This window comes from Mytilus edulis, chromosome 7, assembly GCF_963676685.1.
Source record: "Mytilus edulis chromosome 7, xbMytEdul2.2, whole genome shotgun sequence".
Taxonomy (NCBI): domain Eukaryota; kingdom Metazoa; phylum Mollusca; class Bivalvia; order Mytilida; family Mytilidae; genus Mytilus; species Mytilus edulis.
Window position 1 is genome coordinate 62,018,783 of NC_092350.1, and position 25,253 is coordinate 62,044,035.

The 25,253-nt window shown below is 31.3% G+C and overlaps 1 protein-coding gene across 1 annotated transcript; it reads right to left on the reverse strand.

Annotated features, from left to right (window-relative positions):
• Nucleotides 1–2,321: 2,321 nt before the first annotated feature.
• On the reverse strand, nt 2,322–23,674 carry LOC139483556 (sialate:O-sulfotransferase 2-like). Its single transcript, XM_071267570.1, has 5 exons — nt 23,567–23,674; nt 9,998–10,016; nt 9,480–9,628; nt 4,562–4,718; nt 2,322–3,037 (listed from the first exon to the last, which is right to left on the reverse strand). Exons 1-5 carry the CDS (start codon nt 23,621–23,623, stop codon nt 2,790–2,792), a joined length of 630 nt encoding a protein of 209 aa, XP_071123671.1. The 5' UTR covers nt 23,624–23,674; the 3' UTR covers nt 2,322–2,789.
• Between the last annotated feature and the right edge of the window lie 1,579 nt (nt 23,675–25,253).

The following is a 25,253-nucleotide window of genomic DNA, read 5'->3' on the forward strand; positions in this document are numbered from 1 at the left end:
AACCTGTGAAATCTGAAGTAAACGCCCGTTTACTACTGACTAAACGGACACAGAGTAAACGCGCGTTTACTCGGGTAGACATTAGAAATTTCCTTTTTGATCAAGTTAACGTAATTATAGTAAACGCGAAAATTAAAGTGAACTAGCGGAATATGTGCACGCGGCGTTAACGGGCGTTTACTTTATGTAATGCTTGGTCTGCATCCAACTGTATATGATACGTTTTGTATTTTAATTGAAACACTTTTCACAATGTTATTGCTTTTGTCTGAAGCTTTAATTTTGTTCATTATGATGTAAAAACTATATCTATCTTATATACATTATTATATACTTTAACAATAAATTCCATATGACAAAATTAAAATCGTAATCAATCCAAGGTCCCCTAATTTTACGCACCAATCTTGAACCACTTCTGTCTCCTGACTGTGTCTTTATTAAAATCGTCGAAAATCCTTTTGCCCAAATATCTTACAGTGTGATAATCATTATCATAATTTAAACAGACAACTTGTTGTGTTTTTATCTATATATGTTCCTTATTCAGAAGTTAAAACATAACGTCTGTTACATTGGCCAAAGAAATGTGTTGCCTCAGTTTAAAAGCACCCGATTTTACACTCGCCACTGTTAGTGTTGGTTGATCGTGGAATAGCATCACATTGAAGAAAAAGCTGTTAAGTTTATCTTAGATTGATTTTACATGTAAAAGATACAGATAAGGCTTTTGTGTGGTAGTAGCAATAATTACCCCCTTAAAAAAAACTGTAAATAAGTCATGTATGTTCACTGTTGTGACACGTTCTCGGCAAGATGCTATTGCTCATAAAAACGCAAAAACAAATGATCAAGAAACTATACAAATAAAAACAATCAAGAAACTTTTCTATTTGTACAGCCTCGTTTCGTTTGGTGATGTTTCCCCCAGATATTAAAGTCTCTTCACTCCATACGGAAATCTTATCTAATTCACCAACAAAAACTGAGAGATTCGGTCGCATGAACATGATGAACTCGAAAAGTAAAGGGTGTCTCCTACTTTGCATGCACACCACACCATGCAATTTCACCCTTCATATGTAATGACATAAAATTGTTATTTAATGCTTTTTCCTGATAAAAAAAAGTGGTGTTTTAAAGTTAACAATTGAATAATAATAATAATATATAAATATGTTTTGATTGATAAAATAATGAGTTACCTTAATTGAATTCACAATTTCAGCAAATGACAACAAAACAATACAGTTTATAATCATCCTTCTTTCCCGGGTTGCAATGATAGAATAAAAATTACGCAAAATGACATTCAAATACGTGGGACAAATTCAATATAAGGTTCTAAATTATTAATGAAAATAATTGCTTGTTTGCCGTGAAGTCATTTGCTGGTAAAATAATCAATTTTGAATGTGCTAATCATGGATTGAAATACATTGTTTCGATAAGACCAGCAGTTGTTAAAAGTTGTAAAAGAAGACCCCGTCTACTTCCGATGTCCTAATACTTAAGTTTTTCCCCAGGGGATCAGAATTAAAGCAACACTTTTACATTTAAGCTTTACTGAACATCAAAATGGGCATTGTATACATGATTAATAGGACAATATGTATTATGTTAAGATGTTTTTATTTAAAATACACAATTCAGAACAATTGTTTTACATCAATAATATCATCAAACTATCAAACAATATGACCGCTTTCCGAAAACCCAACATACCAGAGTTGAGACATCGCCATTTCTGTTATGTGAAAAATAAACTTCAAAATAGGCTATCATATTGAAAAAAAGACCACGTCTACTTACGATGAATACTTTTAGAGTTTCGCAAGGGAATCAAAAAATTTTCACTTTTACATTTCAGTTTTACTGATACTGTCTGGGTTAATTTTGTGTCCTTTTTGTTGTGTTTTTGTTATTTGATTGATTTATGAATTTTTATGAATTTACAATTTATGTGTCTCTGCTTCCTTGATCATTTTTTACACTGTATTTTATTTATCGAGATTGGGAGATTATATGAGTTGTCGTCAAACATGTGTTCATTTAGTCTCAAGTGTGAAACTATAATATCCAATACAAGAACATGACAGTTATTGCAGTCTGTGGTGGATTTATCGAAAGTTATTTCCTCGGGCATACAACCTCAATTACATTTTTAAATATCTTGAATATTTAAACCAAAAAGGTTATCTAAGTGGCAATATGTGTTTTAAAAATTATCAAATAAATGTCATAACAGAATGGTTATTTTTTTAATGTTGAATTAGTTCGATTTCCCTTTTGAAACTACCTCAAAATCAAGAAACACACAAGATTATGAATGGTGGGAAAACGTAGAACTTTTATTACCAATGGAATAATTGTAAAAGATAATTTACAATGATTTTAATCAATCACTTTGATTTATTTAACAGACAAAATATATAGTTGGATATAAGTGCTTGTCTCAAACTAAGTATCGCTAGAGCGGTCACTGTTGTTTTGTGGTTTGCTTTATGTAAATAAATCACAGTTAAATATGGCGATATTTTAAAAAAATGCAACTCCAAAGATTTGTGTTCAGTTATTACTGCACTGAAGGTTAGAATATATTAAATAAATCAATTGGCCAAAAAAAACCGCTTATTTTCATATCTGTCACGCTTTAAAAACAGGGTTTCTCATCAATTTAAAAATAATTGCAGTGTTAATACCATTATGAACAAATTGTTCCATATCTAAGTCAATACAAAAATTTAAAGGTAGTTTATTCACATTTTTGTCACAAGTATATTCTATATTTATTTCATCATATAAACTTGGAAATCCTGTGCGAACTGAACTTCCTTACACATAACGGTGAAGCTGTTATACAAACGGCACTCTCTTGTTTCTGTAGAAATCACGAATTCTTTACAGTTCTCAGCCATTTGGCAATACCGTGCACATTCAATTTTACTTCCACATGTCAGGACTGTGTTGGCCGGCGCCGCAAGTATCGTGTTATTTGTGACCAGCTTATACTGGCCTTGTTTGTAAGGTACATACCCTGAAATGCGTTTAAAGATAAAATAGAAGAAAGGCAAAGTTTATATTCATTTCCAATGCAATAGGAAAAACTAAATCTTTAAAAAAGTTCAATGAATACAATTGCCTCTTTCAGCTTCAGTGATGAACAGATGAAAATGTTAGTGTATGCAACCATTTCAATGTATTTTTTCGCTGAATAGCAAAACACGTTCACCTTATTGACGCCTCCAATCTCGTTCATTTTAAGTAAATTTATATCCATGAGTCTTGTTTTGTGTGCTTTAATTTTTGTATTCTGAATTAATGTGTGCGATATAAGCATCGGTAACTTTTTTTTTATCGAGTTTATTCAGATTATTATTTATGTTTGCAATTATTCTTATTAACCGAAATGAAGTAAAAACTTAATTAATGTGTGCGATATAAGCATCGGTAACTTTTTTTATCGAGTTTATTAAGATTATTATTTATGTTTGCAATTATTCTTATTAACCGAAATGAAGTAAAAACAATATATTGGCATTATCCAATTAATATACGATAATCAATCGAAATAGAAAGAAATAAATGAATTAAAATCGTGCACTAAAATATCATTTTACCGCAGTATATCAGGACAAAACAGAAAAGAAAATGAAATCTGATACAACGCTTTGATTGAAATAGGGATTTGTTTTAATCATATTTGGCCAGATTACAGAAAATTTACAAAGTTTATCAATAAGATAAGTTGATGGCGGAATTGAGTACTGTTAAATACTGATTCAAAATTAGAGAAAACAACAGTGGCAACAGCCGAGGTCATGTAAAATGTTTAGTCGTCACTTTTCTTCAATTCTCACATTAATAAAAGATTCAATTCTGTGAAAGTATGTATTGGTCACTCTTATTTGGAAACTATAACTGTTGTGTATGTACTCATTCAGGTGAATAATTGATAATAAACATAATAACACTATCGTTTTCATTTTAACCGTGATATTAGAAATGAAGATAATTGAATAATGATTTACAACATGATTTACAAGGAAGCTATTAAATCAAGAGTTCAAAATGGTGAAGTTGAAATCATTTCTTCGTAAATTTTACGGACGCAATCACGAGTTGGTTGACCGTTATGGAATAACTGTTTCACAAATGATATCGGATATGTTCCTTACGTCGTAACTAAATTCCCCTTCACTTTCATGAATGTGGCCTACCGAATTAGACTATTTACCGGATTTGTTATCTTATAAGCAACAAGACGGGCGCCACATGTGGAGCAGGATCTGCTTACCCTCCCGGAGCACCTAAGATCACCCCTAGTTTTTGGTGGGGTTCGTGTTGTTTATTCTTTAGTTTTCTATTTTGTGTCATGTGGACTATTGTTTGTCTGTTTGTCCTTTTCTTTTTTATCCATGGCGTTGTCAGTTTATTTTCGATTTATGAGTTTGACTGTCCCTCTGGTATTTTTCGTCCTTCTTTTACACCGGCATTTTCCATATTTAGCGAGCAACCTTTCTAAAAAAGTTCATGCAAAATCCACAATCAGTTAACATACCTGTTTCATACACTGATAACCTCCATCCACCCCCACATATCTGTTTAGAATCACCAACACACTCCCGATTACAATCATAATCCTTTATGTGATAATCGCTTACATCTTCAGGACCGTACTGATACGGGTCATCACCACAATGACATTCCGCTCTATTCTACAAATAATCAAATATGTTGTTTTTTTTTTGTTTTTTTTATTCAGGTGAATAGTTTGTACGTTAAAACCAAACAAGACAGTTGATGAAAGCGATAGTTAGGACTAAATGTGGATTTTGAAAAGAATTTCTGCACATATGACTGGAGCCTTGATCATGCTGATTGCCTTTTGTAAATTCACATTCAAATTCATAGCGATTGCAAGATCTTGTTGAGCGTGGGGTTGGTTCAGGGTGCTCTTTGATATTATTTCTCAATCGAAGACAAAGTAAGTTATCTTAGGCCGTGTTCATACCAAATGTCATGTACAGTAATCATGTTTACAATTTGTTTAATGTAATGTACACTGGATTCACATTGAATTTGTTCACATCTATTCACTAGGTTTAATTACATGTAAACGAGATTTGTTCACTCTTGTTAACTATTTGTCATTTGAATGCTCATCACATAGAATCGAATTCAAATTTCTCGGACAACTTTTCTAGTAATTGGGAAGCTACCATTTGATTTTTGGAGCCGGCTGAGAAATAATTTTTAAAAAAAATCAGATGTTTGCAAACAAAAAAAGGAGGATGACAATGTAAGTAAAAAAAAGTCAGGATAAACTAATAAATCAATGCAGAACCGAATAAAAAAAAGGCAGGACAGCGATAACAACTTCAAAAAAGCAAGACAAAATGTTACCGGATCTTAGATACTGGCCAAACAATACAATTTACGCACACTCATTTTAGTAATACATTTATGAGTAAATTGTTAATTGAGTGAAGGCCAGTGATAAATATTTCTGTGTACGTTCAAAAGATTCAGAAGACATTTTAAAATGAACTATGTGTTTGGCAATGATGATGCGTTGAGTCTTGATGAGGGGTTAATAAAGCTATCTAAAGTTGATTTTATTTATTATAACAAAGCAATACATCTAGTTTAGCAAATGTTTAGAGATTTAATTCGGTAAAAACTTGATTAATAATTATTATAAATATCAATTTTATTCAAGCAACGTTTCCTTTTTCATGGTAAAATTCATGTTCTAAGTACCTTGTTGCGTGTACACTTAACTCACACAAGCCCTATACTGACTATCGACTGCATGTAGTCAACACATGATTTAAACTACATGTAAACATTGAGTTTTATCAATGGAAACACACATGTGTATAGTTTAGGTGTGAATTACACAAACACAACAGCAAGTTTATGTATATGTGAGAAAAAAAAATATAAAACACAAATATATTGAACTCTGAGGAAAATTCAAAACGGGAAGTCCCTAATCGAATGACAAAATCAAATGATTAAACACATCAAACGAATGGACAACAACCGTCATATTCCTGACTTGCTTGGTACAATCATTTTCAAATGTAGAAAATGGTGGATTGAACCTGGTGTTATAGCGCTAAACCTCTCACTTGTATGACAGTCGCATCAAATTCTTTTATATGTTCTACGATGCGTGAACAAAACAGACATAATAGGTAAAATTGTCCAAATAGGAGTACAGAAGTCATCACCGTGTCATAATCTCAATTAGAACCAAAACAAACAAATATTTAACAAAGAAGCACAAAAAAAGCATCTATCAAATTTAACAACCACATTCATTGCTAACTTATATATGTATTGTAAATCAACCCAAAAAGGACAGAAATATTTGAAGTCATGTGACTGAATGGCAAGGTTCACATCAACTCTAGTGTAGATTCGCGTGTTTGACGTCAGAATGTACACGTCACACAGGAAAAGATATAAAATAATGTTGTCGTTCAGAGTATTTTCAAAATTATAATAGAATAATAACTTAAAACATTGTTGTGACGTCATTCTATTGTTTACCCGTTCTTTATTTCAGTGATTGGATTATAATTGACCAGTAAGAAACCACTATGTTACCTTTAACTGTCCAATATTTTAAAGTATAGCCCTCCTCCTTCTTGAAAATATTGGACAGCTAAAACGTTCCCCAAATGTTCCTGGAACGTTTCTGTTTCGTTGTCAAAACTTTGCGATTTAACGTTGTGGGAACGTTAAAGTGTGGACTATCAGTAACGTTGTAAGAATTTTGTGATATAACGTTATGAAAAAACAATTTGGAACCTTTAGAGAACCTTGTGTAACTAATCTGGAACCTCGAAAGAACCTTGCGTAAACAATATGTAACATTTATAAAACCTTGTGTAACCAATCTGGAACCTTTATAAAACCTCGTGTAACCAATACGGAACCCAAATTTAACCTAGACTAACAGGTACAATAATGGTCTAACGTATCTACATGCATTGGTCCAACGTTGTTTTTTTCCCCATCTTCCAGGACATGCTTGTAAATTTTGCCCCTGGACGTTTAAGCAACCAACAATCAAGCAATATTTCTCCATGTAACAATGTTTTCTTAAATAGTGAACACAAAGGTATGAATATACATAATTTATTTTAGCTAGACAACCAGCAAATTGTTAAAAGTTTAATTTTATGTGTCTACACGTTACTAAATCAGGTCTAGAATCAAAATTATAAAGTCTATTCCTGATAATTCATGACTGTAAATGTAATTCACTTCATACAATTATTTTACTAGCTCTGTATTCTAACATGGTTTTTATTAAAGAAGAGTGTTCCTTTTGTTTTCTGCTACACTCTCTTTTGTCACTATTTGACAGAATGGACTGTTAAAGCCTTATATCCTTTACATAATGGCATTATAATATACACATGGAAAAAAGTATTGCAACACCAAATTCAAATTAAAGAAACATTCTTTATTTTTTTGTAATATAATTTGTTGAAATAGAACTAGTTAAACATTATTTAAATCTCACCTAAGTTTAATCAATAAATTTCGACTCGATCAGTTCGTATCTGCACATGCAGCGACTGCACCCGTAAACAATAAAACCGATGTTTTATCTTCAGTTTTTTAAACACTTTAAATAACCAAGTTCATAAAGTTATGTAATTTACACTTTGTAAATGGTCCTCCATAACTCTTAACTGCAGCAAGATGGCAGATTATCAGCATGAGAGAAGCAAGTATGTCGCTGTGAAAATTGCACGTATTGTTTGTAATCACCATTCTACTATAAGTCGTTTTGAGAATACAAAATAGGCAACAAACGATGTTAAAAACCTTCCGAGATCAAAAAGACCACCTATGACATCTGCTGGGCAAAATCATGCATAATGAAGGTTGGTCAGAAGGAAACCCATTGCAAACAATACAATTCTAAAAAAAGAGAGGTTGCCATACAGGAGACTTTAAAAAAGAACTGTTCGAGAACGACTCATTGCTACTGGATATAGTGCGATAAGAGCATTCAGGGACCTTTGCTTACAAACAGACATACAATGGCCCGTATACAATGTAGTGCAGAGATCGTCAAAGTTGGAAATTAGCATCTTGGAGGAAGACCCATTGTTTCAATCTTTTCTGGCCCCATCATAGCACGGATTTTGAACCATATCGAGCATATATGGGACACTATTTGGCGTAAAGTGCGCAAAAGGACACCCCTAGTTCAAACACGTCATGAAATATACAATGCCCTTCATCAGGAATGGTTGCGGTTACCTCAGCAACAAATAAGTCGACTGGTGCCAGAAATCAAAAGACGCTTAGACATGTTAGAGGCGGTTATCCGTTTGAATGGAGGCTACTAATTCTTTGGCGTAAAACGATCAACGATGATGTCAACAATCATCATAAGATTAATTTTGAAATGTCTGACATTGTAAAATTCGACTGCAGTAAAAGTTGTAAGATGCATTTTTTTGTACAAAAAATACTTCATTTCGTTATCAAAATTGTGGTTAGATAAAAGATTTTTTTCTTGCATTTTTTTATTCGTTTTAATGCCAATGTTATCATTACATTGTAGCTATGTTTCAATATTATTTTACAAATATTTTATCATATTCTATCCAAAATACCAGGCTGATTTTTCAAGGTTTAAAAATGTGTATAGAACAGTAACATAATGGCATTATAATAGAGTTCTCATTTAAGAGGAGGTCAAATGTAATATAGAATGAGCTTTAAAAAAATCGTGTGCGTTTGGACACATTTATTTTCATATTATATAGTAAATATATAATTTGTGTCGTAAAAAACAATGACACTTAACATTAAGAATAAAAATGGAGAATGTGACAACAACTACCCGACAAAAGAGCAGACAACAGCCGATAGCCACCATTGGGTCTTGAACATGTTGAATTCAGCAAGAAAATCCCGCATCCGGCAGCGTGCTTCAGCTGGTCACTAAACACATACGATTGTATTAGTTAAGAGAAAATTCAAGTCATACTAAATTTGAGTTGAGGATATATATAAATGAACTCAACTTAAAAATCTAACAAAACTAACACGGGCCAGAGTCTAATCATTAATGTTTAAATGTTCTAAATAATTTGCCCCCCAAAAAAGCACAATTTCTTAAAAACATAAACAAATCTGTTTATGTTTAAAATAAATTGTGCTTTTTTTGGGGGTAAATTATTTAGAAATCGCAAGTTAGATGCGTAACCTCAGAAGGAAGGACAAAACCAGAAGTACATTTTGATTAAATGATAGCCTGCAAAATATTTTTCAAGACAATTGCAGTACTTTTCTAAAAAAATTAATTTGTTTTCAAATGGATCAATATTTATGTATTATTTTCCTCAATGTCAATAATCATTTCAAAAATTACTTCTCTTTGGAAGATATCACTTGTAATGTGTTGAATATGTTGTTATTTTACATTATTACAACATTACCTCTGTTCCAGAGTATATGTAGCCCTGTTCTTTACAGTAAAGCAAACAAAAGTTGTTTTCCATATCTGGAGTTTCGTTATCCAACACATATTGATGTGTTAACAGTCTTGTAAATGAATCAATGAAACATCCAACGTAATCATAGTCATCTGTTCAAAAGAATGTATGCATTAAGTTAACAGACTAAAACGGACATTTAGTAAATAACTAACTGTGCAATTATTGCCTACCGAGGGTGTTAGATGTTAATCGAAATGTAAACTACTATTGTAGGTAATGGAAAGGGGAAAAACATAGTATTTAAGTTATATATATTTGAAATTGGGTAAATAACAAAAAATATGTAAACAAATACATTTCATTCCCCTCTCCTAGATCTTGTACTGTCGTGAACAATATGTTACTGATGATTTTATGCAGAAAAAAGATTAAAAGAGAATCATGTTTTATCATTATACACATTATCATATCATGCATATATTATCATTATATATGAAATATCAATTAAAGGAACTCACCAATCACCTGTACTTGACACTGAAAAAGAAACAGTTTAAATTGAAATGATAGTTATAGATTATCTAATCAATGATTTGAAATAAGCACATAAATTAAACGAGTGATCAATCAACCCATTAATTCACGAATGTCAAAGTGCATAAATAACTTATCACTGTTGTTCGGTGATCAGTTGATATTTGTTTTCGATATTTGAATTATTTGATTAGTTATTTTTATTAGATTTTCAAGAGGCTTTTTTATGAAATCAATGTAGAAAATGAAAGGAGCTATTTCATGTTTATCTTTTTCTACGCATTCACAATTTGGTTTGATCCGACATAATCGACGTTTTGATAACGCCTACTGTTGTATGACGTTAGAGGAGTGAGATAAACACGTTTCCATTTCACTGGGAAATCAATGTTGTTCATTGCAGCCAATGTAATATTGCTATCTTATTGGATTGGAGAAAAAGGATACTACAGATACAGTTAAGTCGGCTTCATATCTTGACTTACATCTAGAAATTGACAATGAGGGTCGGTTGAAAACAAAACTTTACGACAAAAGAGATGATTTCAGCTTTTCAATTGTGAACTTTCCATTTCTAAGTAGGAACATTCCAGCAGCACCTGCATACGGGGTATATATCTCCCAATTGATACGATAATCCCGTGCTTGCATTTCCTATCATGATTTTCTTGATAGCGGGTTACTGCTCACAAGGAAGCTATTAAACCAAGAGTTCCAAATGGTGAAGTTGAAATCATCACTTCGTAAATTTTACGGACGCCATCACGAGTTGGTTGACCATTATGGAATAACTGTTTCACAAATGATATCGGATATGTTCCTTACGTCGTAACTACAATCCCCTTCCCTTTAATGAATGTGACCTACCAAATTAGACTATTTACCGGATTTGTAATCACATAAGCAACACGACGGGTGCCACATGTGGAGCAGGATCTGCTTACCATTCCGGAGCACCTGAGATCACCCCTAGTTTTTGGTGGGGTTCGTGTTGTTTATTCTTTAGTTTTCTATTTTGTGTCATGTGTACTATTGTTTTTCGGTTTGTCCTTTTCATTTGTAGCCATGGCGTTGTCAGTTTGTTTTAGATTTATGAGTTTGACTGTCCCTTTGGTATCTTTCGTCCCTATTTTATATATACTAATATGTAGTGAATGCAGATCACTTGTATGTGTAATACCGTCAACGGCAAACGTTCTGCATCAGCCATCCGTCATTATATCGACATCAGTCACAGTTACAAAGGACTCTTATTTGTATAACATCATTTCACATTGAGATTAAGTAAGATCTACTTTATAGGTATAATTTGGCTGTTACAATATAACACTCTGTATCATCCCTGAACTAATGCAAACCTATCGAGTAAAGCTCCTGAGATTATATTGGTGTCTCGGGTTGAAACAAATGTGATATTCAACAAGCTATATGATATTCTCTATTGATAGTATGTCTTTTCATTGCATGTGCTTGATATTTCAATCTAAGGAAGCTAAATACATTAAAAACAATGTAACATTAGAATATAAAAAAGTTAAGAACAGGAAAATCCTTAGTTAGTAATCTAAGATACATGGATGACCCCCTTAGCATCAGTTGAATTATATGATAAAGTGGATATCATTTCAATTAAAAATGTTAACCATATTGATGTTCTCTTTACAGATTCTTCAGAGACAGGCTTTTCTAAATTGGCTAATTTATTATAATTTCTTATAGAGATAATCCAAGTCGTTTACTATGTTCATATGTTGTAATATTATCATATTGATATGGGCCACGGTCCTTACGATTCATGTACAAATTGCATTGAAACTATTGGAGGAAAAACTGAATTTTCAACACATTATTCATACAATGTTCATCCAGACAGATCAAGTAGGTAAGTGTAGGCTGTTTAAATGTCAATAAACAATGTTATACAGTAAAGGGAACGAAAATTACACTGTATATAGTTTCGTGCATCCGAAGCAATTTATGAATACACCTTGAAACTCAAATTGCAAAACTCAAAATTGGAAAGACCAGAACACATGAAATATCTTGATCTTCTTTCAAAATCGTTAGGAAAAACACCAAACTCCCACAGATTTAGATTGGAGTTTTTATATAATATAGCAAATCAAGCTCATACTCTGGCATGTGCATTTGTGGTATCTATCTGTTTGTCGTAAATACTGTCATACATTCGTTTTTCTTCCTTGTAATTGTTACGTTTAGAGCGGCGAATTAATAGTAAAAGTTAGATTTATAATTGTATAATGTTTCTGAATTTGACCATTAAATTATATCATTGTTTGTTTCTTCAACTATGATAGTTTTCGAAAATATTGAAATTGATTCAACATGATAAAAGTACTTTTAAACATTTTCGTTAAAACTGCACAGTGTCACTGTCATGTAATTGTTGATATAAAATATCTTTGATATTCTTTGTTTGTTATCTAAATAGAATTATTCCACACTTACTCGTGTTAAATAAGGATGCATTTTTTTTCGACAGAAATAATGAATAGCCATTTATATTTCAGTACTTTTTGTATATTATGATTTGTTGTTTTTCATGAAATATGCTGTATTTTATGGAAAAGATTGCAATCAGTCATAATGAATACATTACTTTTGTATGAAATGTGAATAAGTAAGGATAAATATGCATAAACTTTTGTTTTTTGTTAAAAACATATTCAATTCATTTCATTATTTCACTACCAATTATTAACTGCCACTGATGTTTTGTACATTTATGGTACAGGACTGGTTTTTTTTCATAAGATCTTAAGAATACCAGAGAAAATATACTAAAATAATACTCGCAGTTATCTTCGCTTTCTACTTTTTTTTATTTGCAACTAGTTTATAATTTCAAGGTCCTCAAGACAAGATTTTTTATAAGAATTTTAATAATGTAAGTAGTAAAAAATACTTTTACGTTTGTTTCTGTTGAATATGAAAATAATAATTTCTTTATTTTCATAGAAATAATGAGCCACCATTTAATTTCAGTACTATTATTTACCAGGTTAGGTAGTTTATTTTTATAAAAGCTAAAGAATATAAGAAAAAAAATGATAAATTATTGTTCGGATTGTTTTAAATTATCAAGGATTTATATAGTGAATACAAATCCTTAAAATATCCGGTATTTCTTATTTTGACACAAAATAAATTTCGACAAAAGGGACATCCTTTTTTGAACTTTCCGGGGTTGGAAATATATACAATAACTAAAAACAAAATGACCATTCTCTTTTAATGATATTTGCATTTAGTTTTATCTGCATATTGCTTTTCCTAAACTTCCTAAACTTTTGCTTGATAGCTAATATAAAAAATGTTGCTCTTTTGTACTTGAACGTTTTGTATTTGTCATGTCGCCATTTAAATGAAATGAAACAAAACAAAGATTCCGTAATTTGTGACATAGAAGAGGTCTTCCCGTCAGAAAGGTCTATCAGTCCAATCCGTCAAATTAGTCAAATATGTTTGCTATAAGTCTGACTGATTTGTGACGTGGACTTGACAAGAACTTGACTGATCGGTAACCGATCGATGACCGCTAGATTGGTCGCTAAAACAGTTACGACTAAGGTTGCAAGTATTGCATCTATGATGAGTTTATTTTTATTTTTTTTTTTATTAAAAACTGAATTGTAAACAATTATCCAATGATTTTTGTCCTAACTGGTAGTGTGGAAATTATTAACAGAAATAATACATCCAAATAAGAATTATTCAATTATGACAATGTATGCATCACACTTTTTGAACATGGGAAAGTGTTTGTATAACTTGAACATAAGAAAATGGAGAAAGGGAATGGTTTTTCAAAATAAAAAATGTTGTTGCTCGTAGAACTAGAACATATGACAAAATTAAGACAGCATAGCTACCATCAAAAGAGTGGTGTTCCTATTAGAGGAAGCTCATACGAAGAAAAGATCAAACAAACAAAATGTAAAATTATGAAAATTATATATAAAAAATAGAGAGACGAGATATAACTAAATAGATTTTTAGAATTAAATAACAAAAAAAGCTTTACAAATTGTATCAACAGGTCAATTAAACAACTAAGTACATTTATACATTTGATAAAGGCAATCATCTCATTTAAAGTCATCATATTTTTTGTTCAAATGGTAAACGGAAAATGTCCTCCGTCTCTCTGAGTAATGATAGTGATACATAGCAAAGAGCCTTGATTGTGTATGGTATATTTTTATTAAGTTTAAGTTTATTTCATTGTATATATATTAAGACACTCTATCTGCATGCTATGTGATCTTAAGCGTTTGTTAAGTTGCGTATTTAGTTTTACAATATAAAGAATTGTTTTAACTACATATTTCAGTCTAATAGGCCGAAACTATAATATAGCAAATTTTCAATTTGAAATTAAGCAAGTATCATAACATGAAATGGATGTGCGTAAATGTCAGTGTTATGCCTTTGATATTAGATAAATAAATTATAATTACATATAAATTAGACTAAAATAATATAACTTTAATCATTTGTTAATGACTTCATAGAATGAATACACATCAACAAGCCAAAAAGCTTAACGAACATAATCGTTTCACGAATTTTAAAACGATAAAATGTACGTTAGATTCGGGAAGCTCCTTTTTAACATAATAAATCGTATGGGCTATTTATTTTGTTCTTTCAAGATAATTGAATAAACAACGCTTAACAACGCTTAACACCAGAACATGCAATTAGTTGCAAGATATATTTAAAAGACCAATGTTCTTATTAGATCAACCTTTGAAAAGAGGCTTGTTAAACAATGAAGATGATAATTTAAAAAAGACGTTTACCCTTTCGATTATGCAGTTAAAAGAAATTTAATTATAAAGCAAATTTAGATTATCATTCAATTATTTGAAACAAATATTGGAATAAATACAAAATATATTTTGTTTTATACCAAATAAAATTGAGAATGGAAATGGGGAATGTGTCAAAGAGACAACAACCCGACAAAAATAAAAAAACAGCAGAGGGTCACCAACAGGTCTTCAATGTAGCGAGAAATTCCCGCACCCGGAGGCGTCCTTCAGCTGGCCCCTAAACAAATATATACTAGTCCAGTGATAATGAACGCCATACTAATTTCCAAATTGTACACAAGAAACTAAAATTAAAATAATACAAGACTAACAAAGGCCAGAGGCTCCTGACTTGGGACAGGCGCAAAAATGCGGCGGGGTTAAACATGTTTGTGCGATCTCAACCCTCCCCCTATACCTCTAACCAATGTAGAAAAGTAAACGCATAACAATACGCACATTAAAATTCAGTTCAAGAGAAGTCCGAGTCTGATGTTAGAAGATGTAACCAAAGAAAATAAACAAAATGACAATAATACATAAATAACAACAGACTACTAGCAGTTAACTGACATGCCAGCTCCAGACTTCAATTAAACTGACTGAAAGATTATGATTTCATCATATGAACATCAGGCACAATCCTTCCCGTTAGGGGTTTAGTATCATACCATCATAACATATATGTGAAGAACATAACCCGTGTCATGCCAACAACTGTTTTTAGAATAAATGTGTTTAGTTCCGATGCAAAGACCTTATCAGTGACTCAATATTAACGCCAAAATATGCAATCTTTAATGACTTGACAACAGTATCGTAATTATATCCCTTCTTAATAAGTCTATTCAAAGGTTTTGTAAGTTTCTGAGGTGAATACTGACACCTTTGTGCTTTATAAAGAATATTTCCATAAAAAATTGGATGTGAAATACCTGAACGTATTAGAAGTCTGCATGTAGAGCTATATTTACGAATGATGTCTTTATACCGATGATAAAATTTAGTAAATGTTTTGACTAGTTTGTGATATCGAAAACCCTGGTGTAATAATTTTTCAGTAATACATAAATTTCTCTCGTTAAAATCTAAAACATTGTTACATACACGAGCGAATCGTACAAGTTGAAATATATAAACACCGTAAGATGGTGACAAGGGAACGTCACCATCTAAAAACGGATAATTAACGATAGGAAATGAAAAATCATCCCTTTTATCATAAATTTTAGTATTCAGCTTTCCATTAGTGATATAGATATCAAGATCGAGAAAAGGGCAGTGGTTATTGTTAGTATTAGCGTTATTTAAAGTAAGTTCAACAGGATAAATTACATTAATATACATACTGAAGTCGTCATTATTGAGAGCCAAAATATCATCCAAATATCTAAAAGTATTATTAAGTTTGTTTATCAGATGTTGTTTCGATGGGTCTTTGCTTATTTTTGTCATCAATTGTAACTCATAACAATACAAAAACAGGTCCGCAATAAGTGGTGCACAGTTAGTCCCCATTGGAATTCCGATAATCTGACGATATACGGAATCCCCAAAGCGAACAAAAATGTTATCTAGTAAAAATGCAAGGGCATATATAGTATCAAAGCATGTCCAATTAACATAGTTTTTTGGTTTATTGCTACTAAAAAATGACCTAAAAGAGTTTGAACATATTTATTCACATTCTGATTTTTTGAATGCCCATTTAATTAGGTATGTGTGAATTTTTTCTTAATGAGAATGTGAGGCAATGTGGTATACAGGGTAGAAAAATCAAAACTTTGAACCGATTCAAAATCACCAATATAAGCATGCAATTTATCAAGTACTTCCAACGAGTTCTTGACACTCCAAGAGTAATTTATTCCACTATTTTCGAAGGCCTTATTTGAACAATTTATTATCAGGTTTTTAATTGTACCAAGTGTGCTGGTAAGAAGAATAGACAATTTAGTAGTTGAACAATGGCTTGAAGACGAAATAAATCTATATTTGTAAGGGGTTTTGTGTAGCTTCGGAAGCCAATACATAGTTGGGACTTTCATTGTATTTGGTTCTGCTTGTAAAGCGCTGGCTAAAAGTTTATGTTTGTTACAGATTTCGTTTTCTGAAAATGGAGTAAGTTGGAATGTTGGTGAATTGGTGATTTCCTTTTTCAGAACTTCAATGTAAAATTTACGTCAAACAATAATAATATTATTAGCAGCTTTATCGGCCGGGACAAAAACAAATTCCTTGGCTAATTCTTTTAGTTTATGTTTGATACGAGAAATAGGTTTATTGTGGTTATTGTTTATAGTAAAATGTTCTTTAAAATGTTGAATACGTATATCAACTATCTTCATTACTGAATTAAAAAAATAGTCCAAAGATTTTTTGTCAGCTTTTTCCCGTTTTATCCAAGTATTCTAAACGAAATTGTAATGAAATTTTTTAAAGACGTTTTATATCCATTGATATATTTTTAAAGAAAACATAATATTTTCTAAAAACCGGTTAGATCAAGTTTATTTTATGAATGTCATTGTTTGAAGCTTAAACCTACTTTTATGAATAATTAAACCAAACCAGACATATACCTCACCAAAAGACAGTAATTGTATATTATCATGTTTATTATCATCATTATTATTATTATTATTATTATTATTATTATTATTATTATTATTATTATTATTATTATTATTATTAGTATTATTATTATTAGTATTATTATTATTAATATTATTATTATTATTATTATTATTATTATTATTATTATTATTATTATTATTATTATTATTATTATTATCATCATTATTATTATCATTATTATTATTATTATTATTATTATTATTATTATTATTATTATTATTATTAATATTATTATTATTATTATTATTATTATTATTATTATTATTAGTAGTAGTAGTAGTAGTAGTAGTAGTAGTAGTAGTAGTAGTAGTAGTAGTAGTAGTATTTTCTACGAGGCACGATATTCCCCAAAATTCATTCAATAACCCCTAATATCATATTCTTCTATTGTTTATACAAATCCAACCTCATTGCACTTAATTCCTCATACTGTAATAATATCATATACATTTTGTACATTGCTAATATTATCACTTTATTAATTTGTGTATTATATACTGTGTGTTTCACTAAAAAATATTTTATCATTGTATTATTAATTTATTATATCTATGTATCTTGCCTGACAAGGACCTATGATGTGTGAAATAAATAATGTCTGATGTACATGTACATTGTAGTAATGAAGATTCTTTCTTCCATATATGTTTATGCACAAAATGTAGGCAGGTGATGAACAATGAAATAAAAGAAACTTAAATCAAGTTTTGAGACAAAATTCTAATTGATTACAATGTATATTGTATATTATACAATGCATATATGGATATAAAAAGACTACCAAAATATAATATTGGCCTCAACAAAACTGTGTCCCTCAATTGACAGGCCTGAAGGTCTTGAAACATGAAAAAAACCTACTTAAATTATTAAAGTCTTTCTTTTTTCAAAAAGGGAAAGACCTTACTGTATTTCTTTTGTTTATTATTATTATTATTATTATTATTAAGGTCTTTCCTTTTTCAAAAGGGAAAGACCTTACTGTATTTCTTCTGTTTATTATTATTATTCTTTTTCCGCCAAACTTTGACGAAGTTAGCCTCCGTAACGGTAAAACGTGTCGCTTTCATGTTCACACTTTGTATCGGTGTCATGAATACCTATCTGGAATTCACCCTGTGAGTAGAAATATTTTGTCGGTTCGGAGTAATCCCTCCGACACCCAAAAACCTTGTTATCGTTCCAACACCGTAACCATAATAGGTAGAAAAAAAAAAACGAAGGGTAAAATTTGTTCAGGACCAGACCCCGGTTCTTCGTCACATTTGGATCGAAAGGATTCAACGACTCATTGGTAGGGTTATGCCCCTATGAAAATTAACCGGTGTCGGTTGGCCACCAAAACTCAGAAACCGTAAGTCGTAGACACCTATGATCTTCACCATTCATCATCAATTCATGTGGCTTTGAAAAATACCTCAAGGTCAAATGTGTATTATGACCTTGACCTTTGACCTAACACCTTGTTATGGGATAATCTCAGCGACCTTAATACTTTCAAAAGTGTTGTATAGTGGTAAATGTTTTGGTCATTAATGCGCAACTTTGTTACATTTTGACTGAAGAGATTTGACCTTTTTGTAAGGGGCATAACCCCTGTTTTAAGTTTCTGAAAAGAGAAAATCAACTTTTACTATATAACCAAAGGTCCTAGACCCATTGGGTCTTCAGCAATGACATTGGGGACTAATGACCTTGACAAAGGTCAAAAGATCAAAGGTCAATGTCATGTCAAGGGCCAAGTGAGCTTTGTTCATCACTTTGCATGCATCATAGTTCATCGTTAACATTTACAAAAATCTTCTCCTCTAGAACTAAAATCTTAGCAACAGTCATCATCGGAGTATCTTGTTAAAAACATGTGTCCGATGACCCGTCCCGCAAAGATAGCCACCATTGACAAAATAAAACATAGGGGTCAAATGTAGATTTTCGCTTATATCTGGGACAATATACCTAATGCGCCTCTGATTGAGGAACTGAAAAGTTGTTTGTAAACAAAAACACTGTGTAGTGATATTGGACATGTTTAAATTTTTAACAAGTGACTGAGCTTAACTTTTTGTGTTGATCTGGAAAGTATTGGACCCCAGAATAAATGTGTAAAACTATGGAGTTATTACATGTATTCAAAGTATTAAATTTTCAAAGAAATTGATTGTTTGAATAAAGGGACTTTTTAGCAGAAGAGCCGCATCAAGAAAGGATTTTCGAGGTATGCTAATTAACAGAAAAATGAATCACACTTCGTACCCCGAAAATTTAATCACATAATTATGTGAAAATGTCTCAGCTTCGAAACAAGTCATCATACGTATAAAAGTTTACGATATGGGCTGAGCTACAGAAGACAACGTTACCATTACCGCCTCTGGAGAAACAATTACGCATATTGCCCCATCTCAGAAACCAAAGCATTTTCAGCAAATATGCCATAGAGAACATTTTGCATCAGCCAAGATCTGTCTATCTTGCATTTTTCAAATGAATCATACGACCCTTGTGTGGGCTGCTGCCCCTAAATTGGTAATTCTGACAAAATTTTGCAGTTTTTGGTCATTATCTTCAATATTAGTATAGATAAGGATAAACTATAAATAGCAATAATGTTCAGCAAAGTTAGATCTACATAACAGTCAATAGGACCAAATTGTCAATCAACCTCTTAACGAGTTTTTGCCCTTTGTAGTCAATTTTTAACAATTTTTCGTAAATTTTGTAATCTTTTACAAAGATCTTCCCCTCTGAATCTCCTTGGCCAAATTCGACCAAACTTGGCCACACTAATCATGAGGGTATCTTGTTTAAAAAAATATGTCCCATGACACTGCCTGCAATCCAACAGGCCGACATGGCTTAAAATAGAACATTGGGGTAAAATGCAGTTTTTATACAACAAAGTGTTTGCGTTTGTATATTGGTATCATGTCATTGTCAGTGTTGTACAAAGGCAGATTGGGATAGATTTTAGGGGTTATTGCCCACACTGTTTAAGAATTACAATACAATACTTTTATAATACTTTGTATAAATTGTTTTTTTTTCTTGATTAATTTCAATTAGGGTTTTATTCTTGAATTCTGGGGGTTCTTTAATATGCTGAATCTAACCGTGTATTTAGTTTTTGGAATTTGGTCCCCATTTTTAAATTGGTCCACATGAGATCCAAAGGGTCCAAATTTAATCATAGTTTGATTTCGTAAAAAACATGAATAAATGAGGTTCTTTGATATGCAGAAACTAACTGTGTATTTAGATTTTTCATTTTGGGTCCCGTTTTTAAATTAGTCTACATAAAGGTAATAAGGGTACAAAATTCAACTTGGTTTACTTTCAGCAAAAATTCAATTTTTGGTGTCCATTAATACATGTAATATGCTGAATCTAAATATGTATTTAGATTTTTGATTTTTGGGCCCTGTTATCAAATTGATCCACATTGAGGTCAAAAGGATCCAAAATTAAACTTTTTTGGAACCCCCTTCTTTTTTGGAGATAAACGGATTTGAATAGTGACATATGGTTGGACCCCCCCCCCCCCCTTTCTTCTTTTTATCCGAGGTTTGGTACCCTCCTTTTTTTAAATGGCTTTTTGCGCCCCAAATATTAACAATATATCAAGTTCTGTAACGGTGAATGGTCGACTTTTTAAAGAGTTATGCCCCTTGGAAAATTAATACCTGTGCAACACATGGAAAATTTGAAGTCGATCCTTTTATTAAAACAGAAAAAAAGGTCAATAAATAAACGAACAAATATGACACTTTTCATGTATAAATTGCAGTTATGTTATCCTTTGTTCATCTCATTAAAGATAACTTTATTTGTCAATTAGGAGAATGCTCGTCTTGAGAAAAGACCATTTCAGAATTATGTTGAAAACATAATGGTGTAAACATTTAAATATGGGCCTCCATTGCAAAGGGGTATAATTAAAAAACAAAGATGTGGTATGATTCTAATGAGACAACTTTCCACAAGAGACCAAAATGACACAGAAATTAACAACAATAGGTAACCGTACAGCCTTCAACAATGAGCAAAGCTAATACCACATAGTCAGCTATGGAAGGCCCCAAAATTACAATATATAATCTGTTTGTTATTAGAGTTACTTCTTTTTATACCCGTTTGGATGAAATGTCTATGTTTTATGTTTCAGGAACTAGAGTTACACATTATGACTTTAGTGAAGCACTGTCAGGAAAAAGTTTCTGTGATGTCGAAAAAATGAATGGAACTGAAGTCAAAGCTTGTCAGTGTGCAGTTGTAGAGGTTGACTCCTCAAAACAGATCATGACAGTTACTATATTAAGGGAATTAACCGACTGTTTATGATATGAAAAAATATTTTTTAAATAAAATTATATCTTTTAAAATGACAGATGATAAATGAAAATTCTAAAACCAGCATTTATGTCACAACACAAATTATTTTGATATCTTTTTAATATTGTATGAAATAAATTCATTATGGGTACAACACATAATTTGCAGAACAGTATGTAACCTTCTGGCCCACTGTGAAAAGTCGAAAGGTTTTAATTTATTGGCGTAGATGGAATAAGCACATTAACCTAACCCACAACAATTAAAATATTGCTAATGGAGTATTTTTATTGATAAAATATGTTTCATGTGTCATTTGATAAGTTACGGGGTTCGTGTTGTTTATTCTTTAGTTTTCTATGTGTTTTTTTTATGTGTACTTTAGTTTGTCTGTTTGTCATTTTCGTCTTAAGCCATGGTGTTGTCAGTTTATTGTCGATTTATGAGTTTGACCGTGCCTCTGGTATCTTTCGTCCCTCTTATATCTTATATATTCAATGTTTATTTTATGTTTAAAAAAAAATTGCCTGTTTGCTAATCCTGTAGTCATTTATGGGTTATTGACATGGTTAAAATTCATATTTTTAGTGTAAGGGTTACTAATAATGTCAAATCAATGATATTTGGTATATACTTAATTTATAATATCCTTTGTAAAAATATGCCGGGCATATTCAGGATGTATTTGTGTGTATTGTTGTGAAAATCAATATTGGACACAATTTGTCTGTTCAACAATATAATCGGTGAAATTTTATCATTTACAATGAACAATCAATGAAATTGGAGGGAAACGTCGACCTACTAGTAGACCCTTTCCATATCTGCAGGATGCATACTTAACTTTCAGTAAATTAGGAGAAATTGAACATACTTTTTAAAGAGTAAACACATGGTTTTGGTTTTTTTTTCTATCTTTAAGGTAGATAGGGTGTCTTCCTCCATCTTGGATTTTGAAGTACCAGAAAACAAGGTCTAATTCTTTAATAGAATGTGCATATTTTGAGAGTACTATGTAATTCATGTGTAAGAATTTTCCTTTCGATATAGAAAATGACAGGTTTCATCATATTTATGGTTATATTTCACAAAAAAAACAGAAAACTTTTGTTTGATTAAAAATAAAAATTCCAACTTTGCCACATAAGGGGAGACAACTCAAATACAAGAGCAGATGATTCAGATTAAGGTACTTTTACAATAGAATGTGTTAGGAATTTACCTATTTTATAATGAAGCAAGAAAACGTATCCGGTGACCCCATTTTTTTCATTTTCTTAACTGAAAGCATACTGTTAAAGCTACCTTCTCAAATGTTATCTCCAAATTATATGGTGTAGTTTACGCTTTATAGCAGAAAATTGGGTTTTCCATGCATAATCTATACAAAACCTGTCAATTTAGAACACCGCGTATAAAAAAAATCATCAGGTACATGCCTTTGTTCAATTAATAAAATGACACTGTTTTCACGATGAATCAAGAAACAACAACACGACCAAAGAGCAACAGAAAGCCACTAATTGGTCTTTAACGCAGCGATAAAATCCTGTACACGAAGGCAAGCTTCAGCTGGCCCCAAAACAGACATGTGGACACGCATACCACGCCATGCGATTCCAATCTCAATATCTTATAAAACAAAACTATCATACAATATCTTTTACATGAACAAATTATTGTGTTTTAAAGCAAAGAATAGTATTATAATAATGTATATCGATGTATCGATGTTAAGTAAAGAGTTACCTTAATTGAATTCGCAATTTTCGACACAATCAACAACACAAAATAATGTATAATCATCCTTCTATGGCGAGTTGCAATGACAGAATGACAGCTATATAAAATTACATAACATGTCCTCTAGACAAAAAGATTATCAGTCACTACTGATGAATTATGTAATGAAAAATTATTGCTTCAAGCTTTGTCTACAGTGAATGCATTTGCAAGTACGATAATCAATTTTGAATGTGCGTTTTAGATATTGTATTATATTAATTCCATAAGTTTTGAACGGTTGCATAAAACAAAAGATCTTAAGCAAATAAGTGTGATATACTTGCCAATAAGACATCTCTGTATAAGAAATCAAATAACACAGACGGGAAATTCATTTTATAGCTTGCTTGTTAGTGTGAGCCAAGGTTCCGTGTCATGTTTTAGGATTTTTGTCATTTTTTTTTCGGAATCGTCTGGTTTAATCCATTTGAATGCATTAACAATTTTTGCCCATTGACCCCAATTTTTCTTTTTATAAATCTTTTACTTGTATAATTACAAGCCATCTGACTAAATCTTATACAATCTTAGTTATTTTGTAATAGTTTTTGAGAGCTTAAACTTGTCAATGATAAAGCTAGGAAAAAGAAAGAGAGAACCTTTTCCTAACACTATATTAATGGCTAATATCTCGTAAACAAGCACATTGACCTATATATTTATTTTGCTTTGTTGGTTTCTTTATTAATCCACTATCAATATATACGAATGTTATGAAAAGCTTGTCATTTTGAAACTGAGTAGCGAACCTCCTTAAAGGCCGTACTTTGACCTATAATGGTTTACTTTTACAAATGGTGACTTGTATAGCGAGTTGTATCATTGGCACCCAATATAACATCTTCATATATTATAAGTTAGGTAAAACAAAAAGTCCAAAATAGGGGTGCAGCAGTCAAAAACCTTGCGTTATGAGCTTAGTAACTATAAAAAAAAAAGTCAATATCAACAAAAACACAAATAGGTATATAGAGAAAACACACTGATTAACATACTTCATGTTTTTATGAACGACAAGTTTAAAGGAAAAAAAATCGTCAGAGAAACAAACCAGATGAAAATAGAGATAAATTAAATATGCTTATCCATTTTCTGACGTTTCTAATTTAGGTTACACCGTTGGTTTTCCTGTCTGACTGGTTTTACACTATTCATGTTGGGGCCCTTTAAAGCTTGCTTTTTGGTGTGACCAAAGGGTCAGTGTTGAAGGCCGTACTTTGACCTATAATGGGTCACTTTTACGAATTGTGACTTGAATGGAGAGTTGTCTTATTGGCACCTATACAACATCTTCTTAAATGTATATAATAGGTAAATATGTCAAAAATAGGGGTGCAGCATTCAACCTTGTGATATAATCTTAATAACTATGAAAAAAAAATATGTAAACATCACCAAAACACAAAAAGATATATAGACAAAGCACGCTAGCAAACATGAAAGACAAGAATACAAAGATGTACCATATCACAATAACACAATTATGGGATGTGTTAGTATCAAGGCACATCAAATGCATATTAACAACAATATACTAAAAAATAAAAGTAATATTCGCAAAGACAAATACATAATAATATAACACACTATTAAGATGATAAACAACATCAGTACCTACAATGCATACTGCAATAACATCCTGTATTGTTTG

What these genes read in the sequence shown, in the direction of transcription:
- LOC139483556 (XM_071267570.1), bottom strand. Translation starts at nt 23,623, where the DNA reads ATGATTATACATTATTTTGTGTTGTTGATTGTGTCGAAAATTGCGAAT. An exon ending in ACATATACTCTGGAACAGAG is followed by an intron (nt 4,719 to 9,479) that starts GTAATGTTGTAA and finishes GATTATTTGTAG; the next exon opens with AATAGAGCGGAATGTCATTG. An exon ending in GTTATCAGTGTATGAAACAG is followed by an intron (nt 3,038 to 4,561) that starts GTATGTTAACTG and finishes AACGCATTTCAG; the next exon opens with GGTATGTACCTTACAAACAA.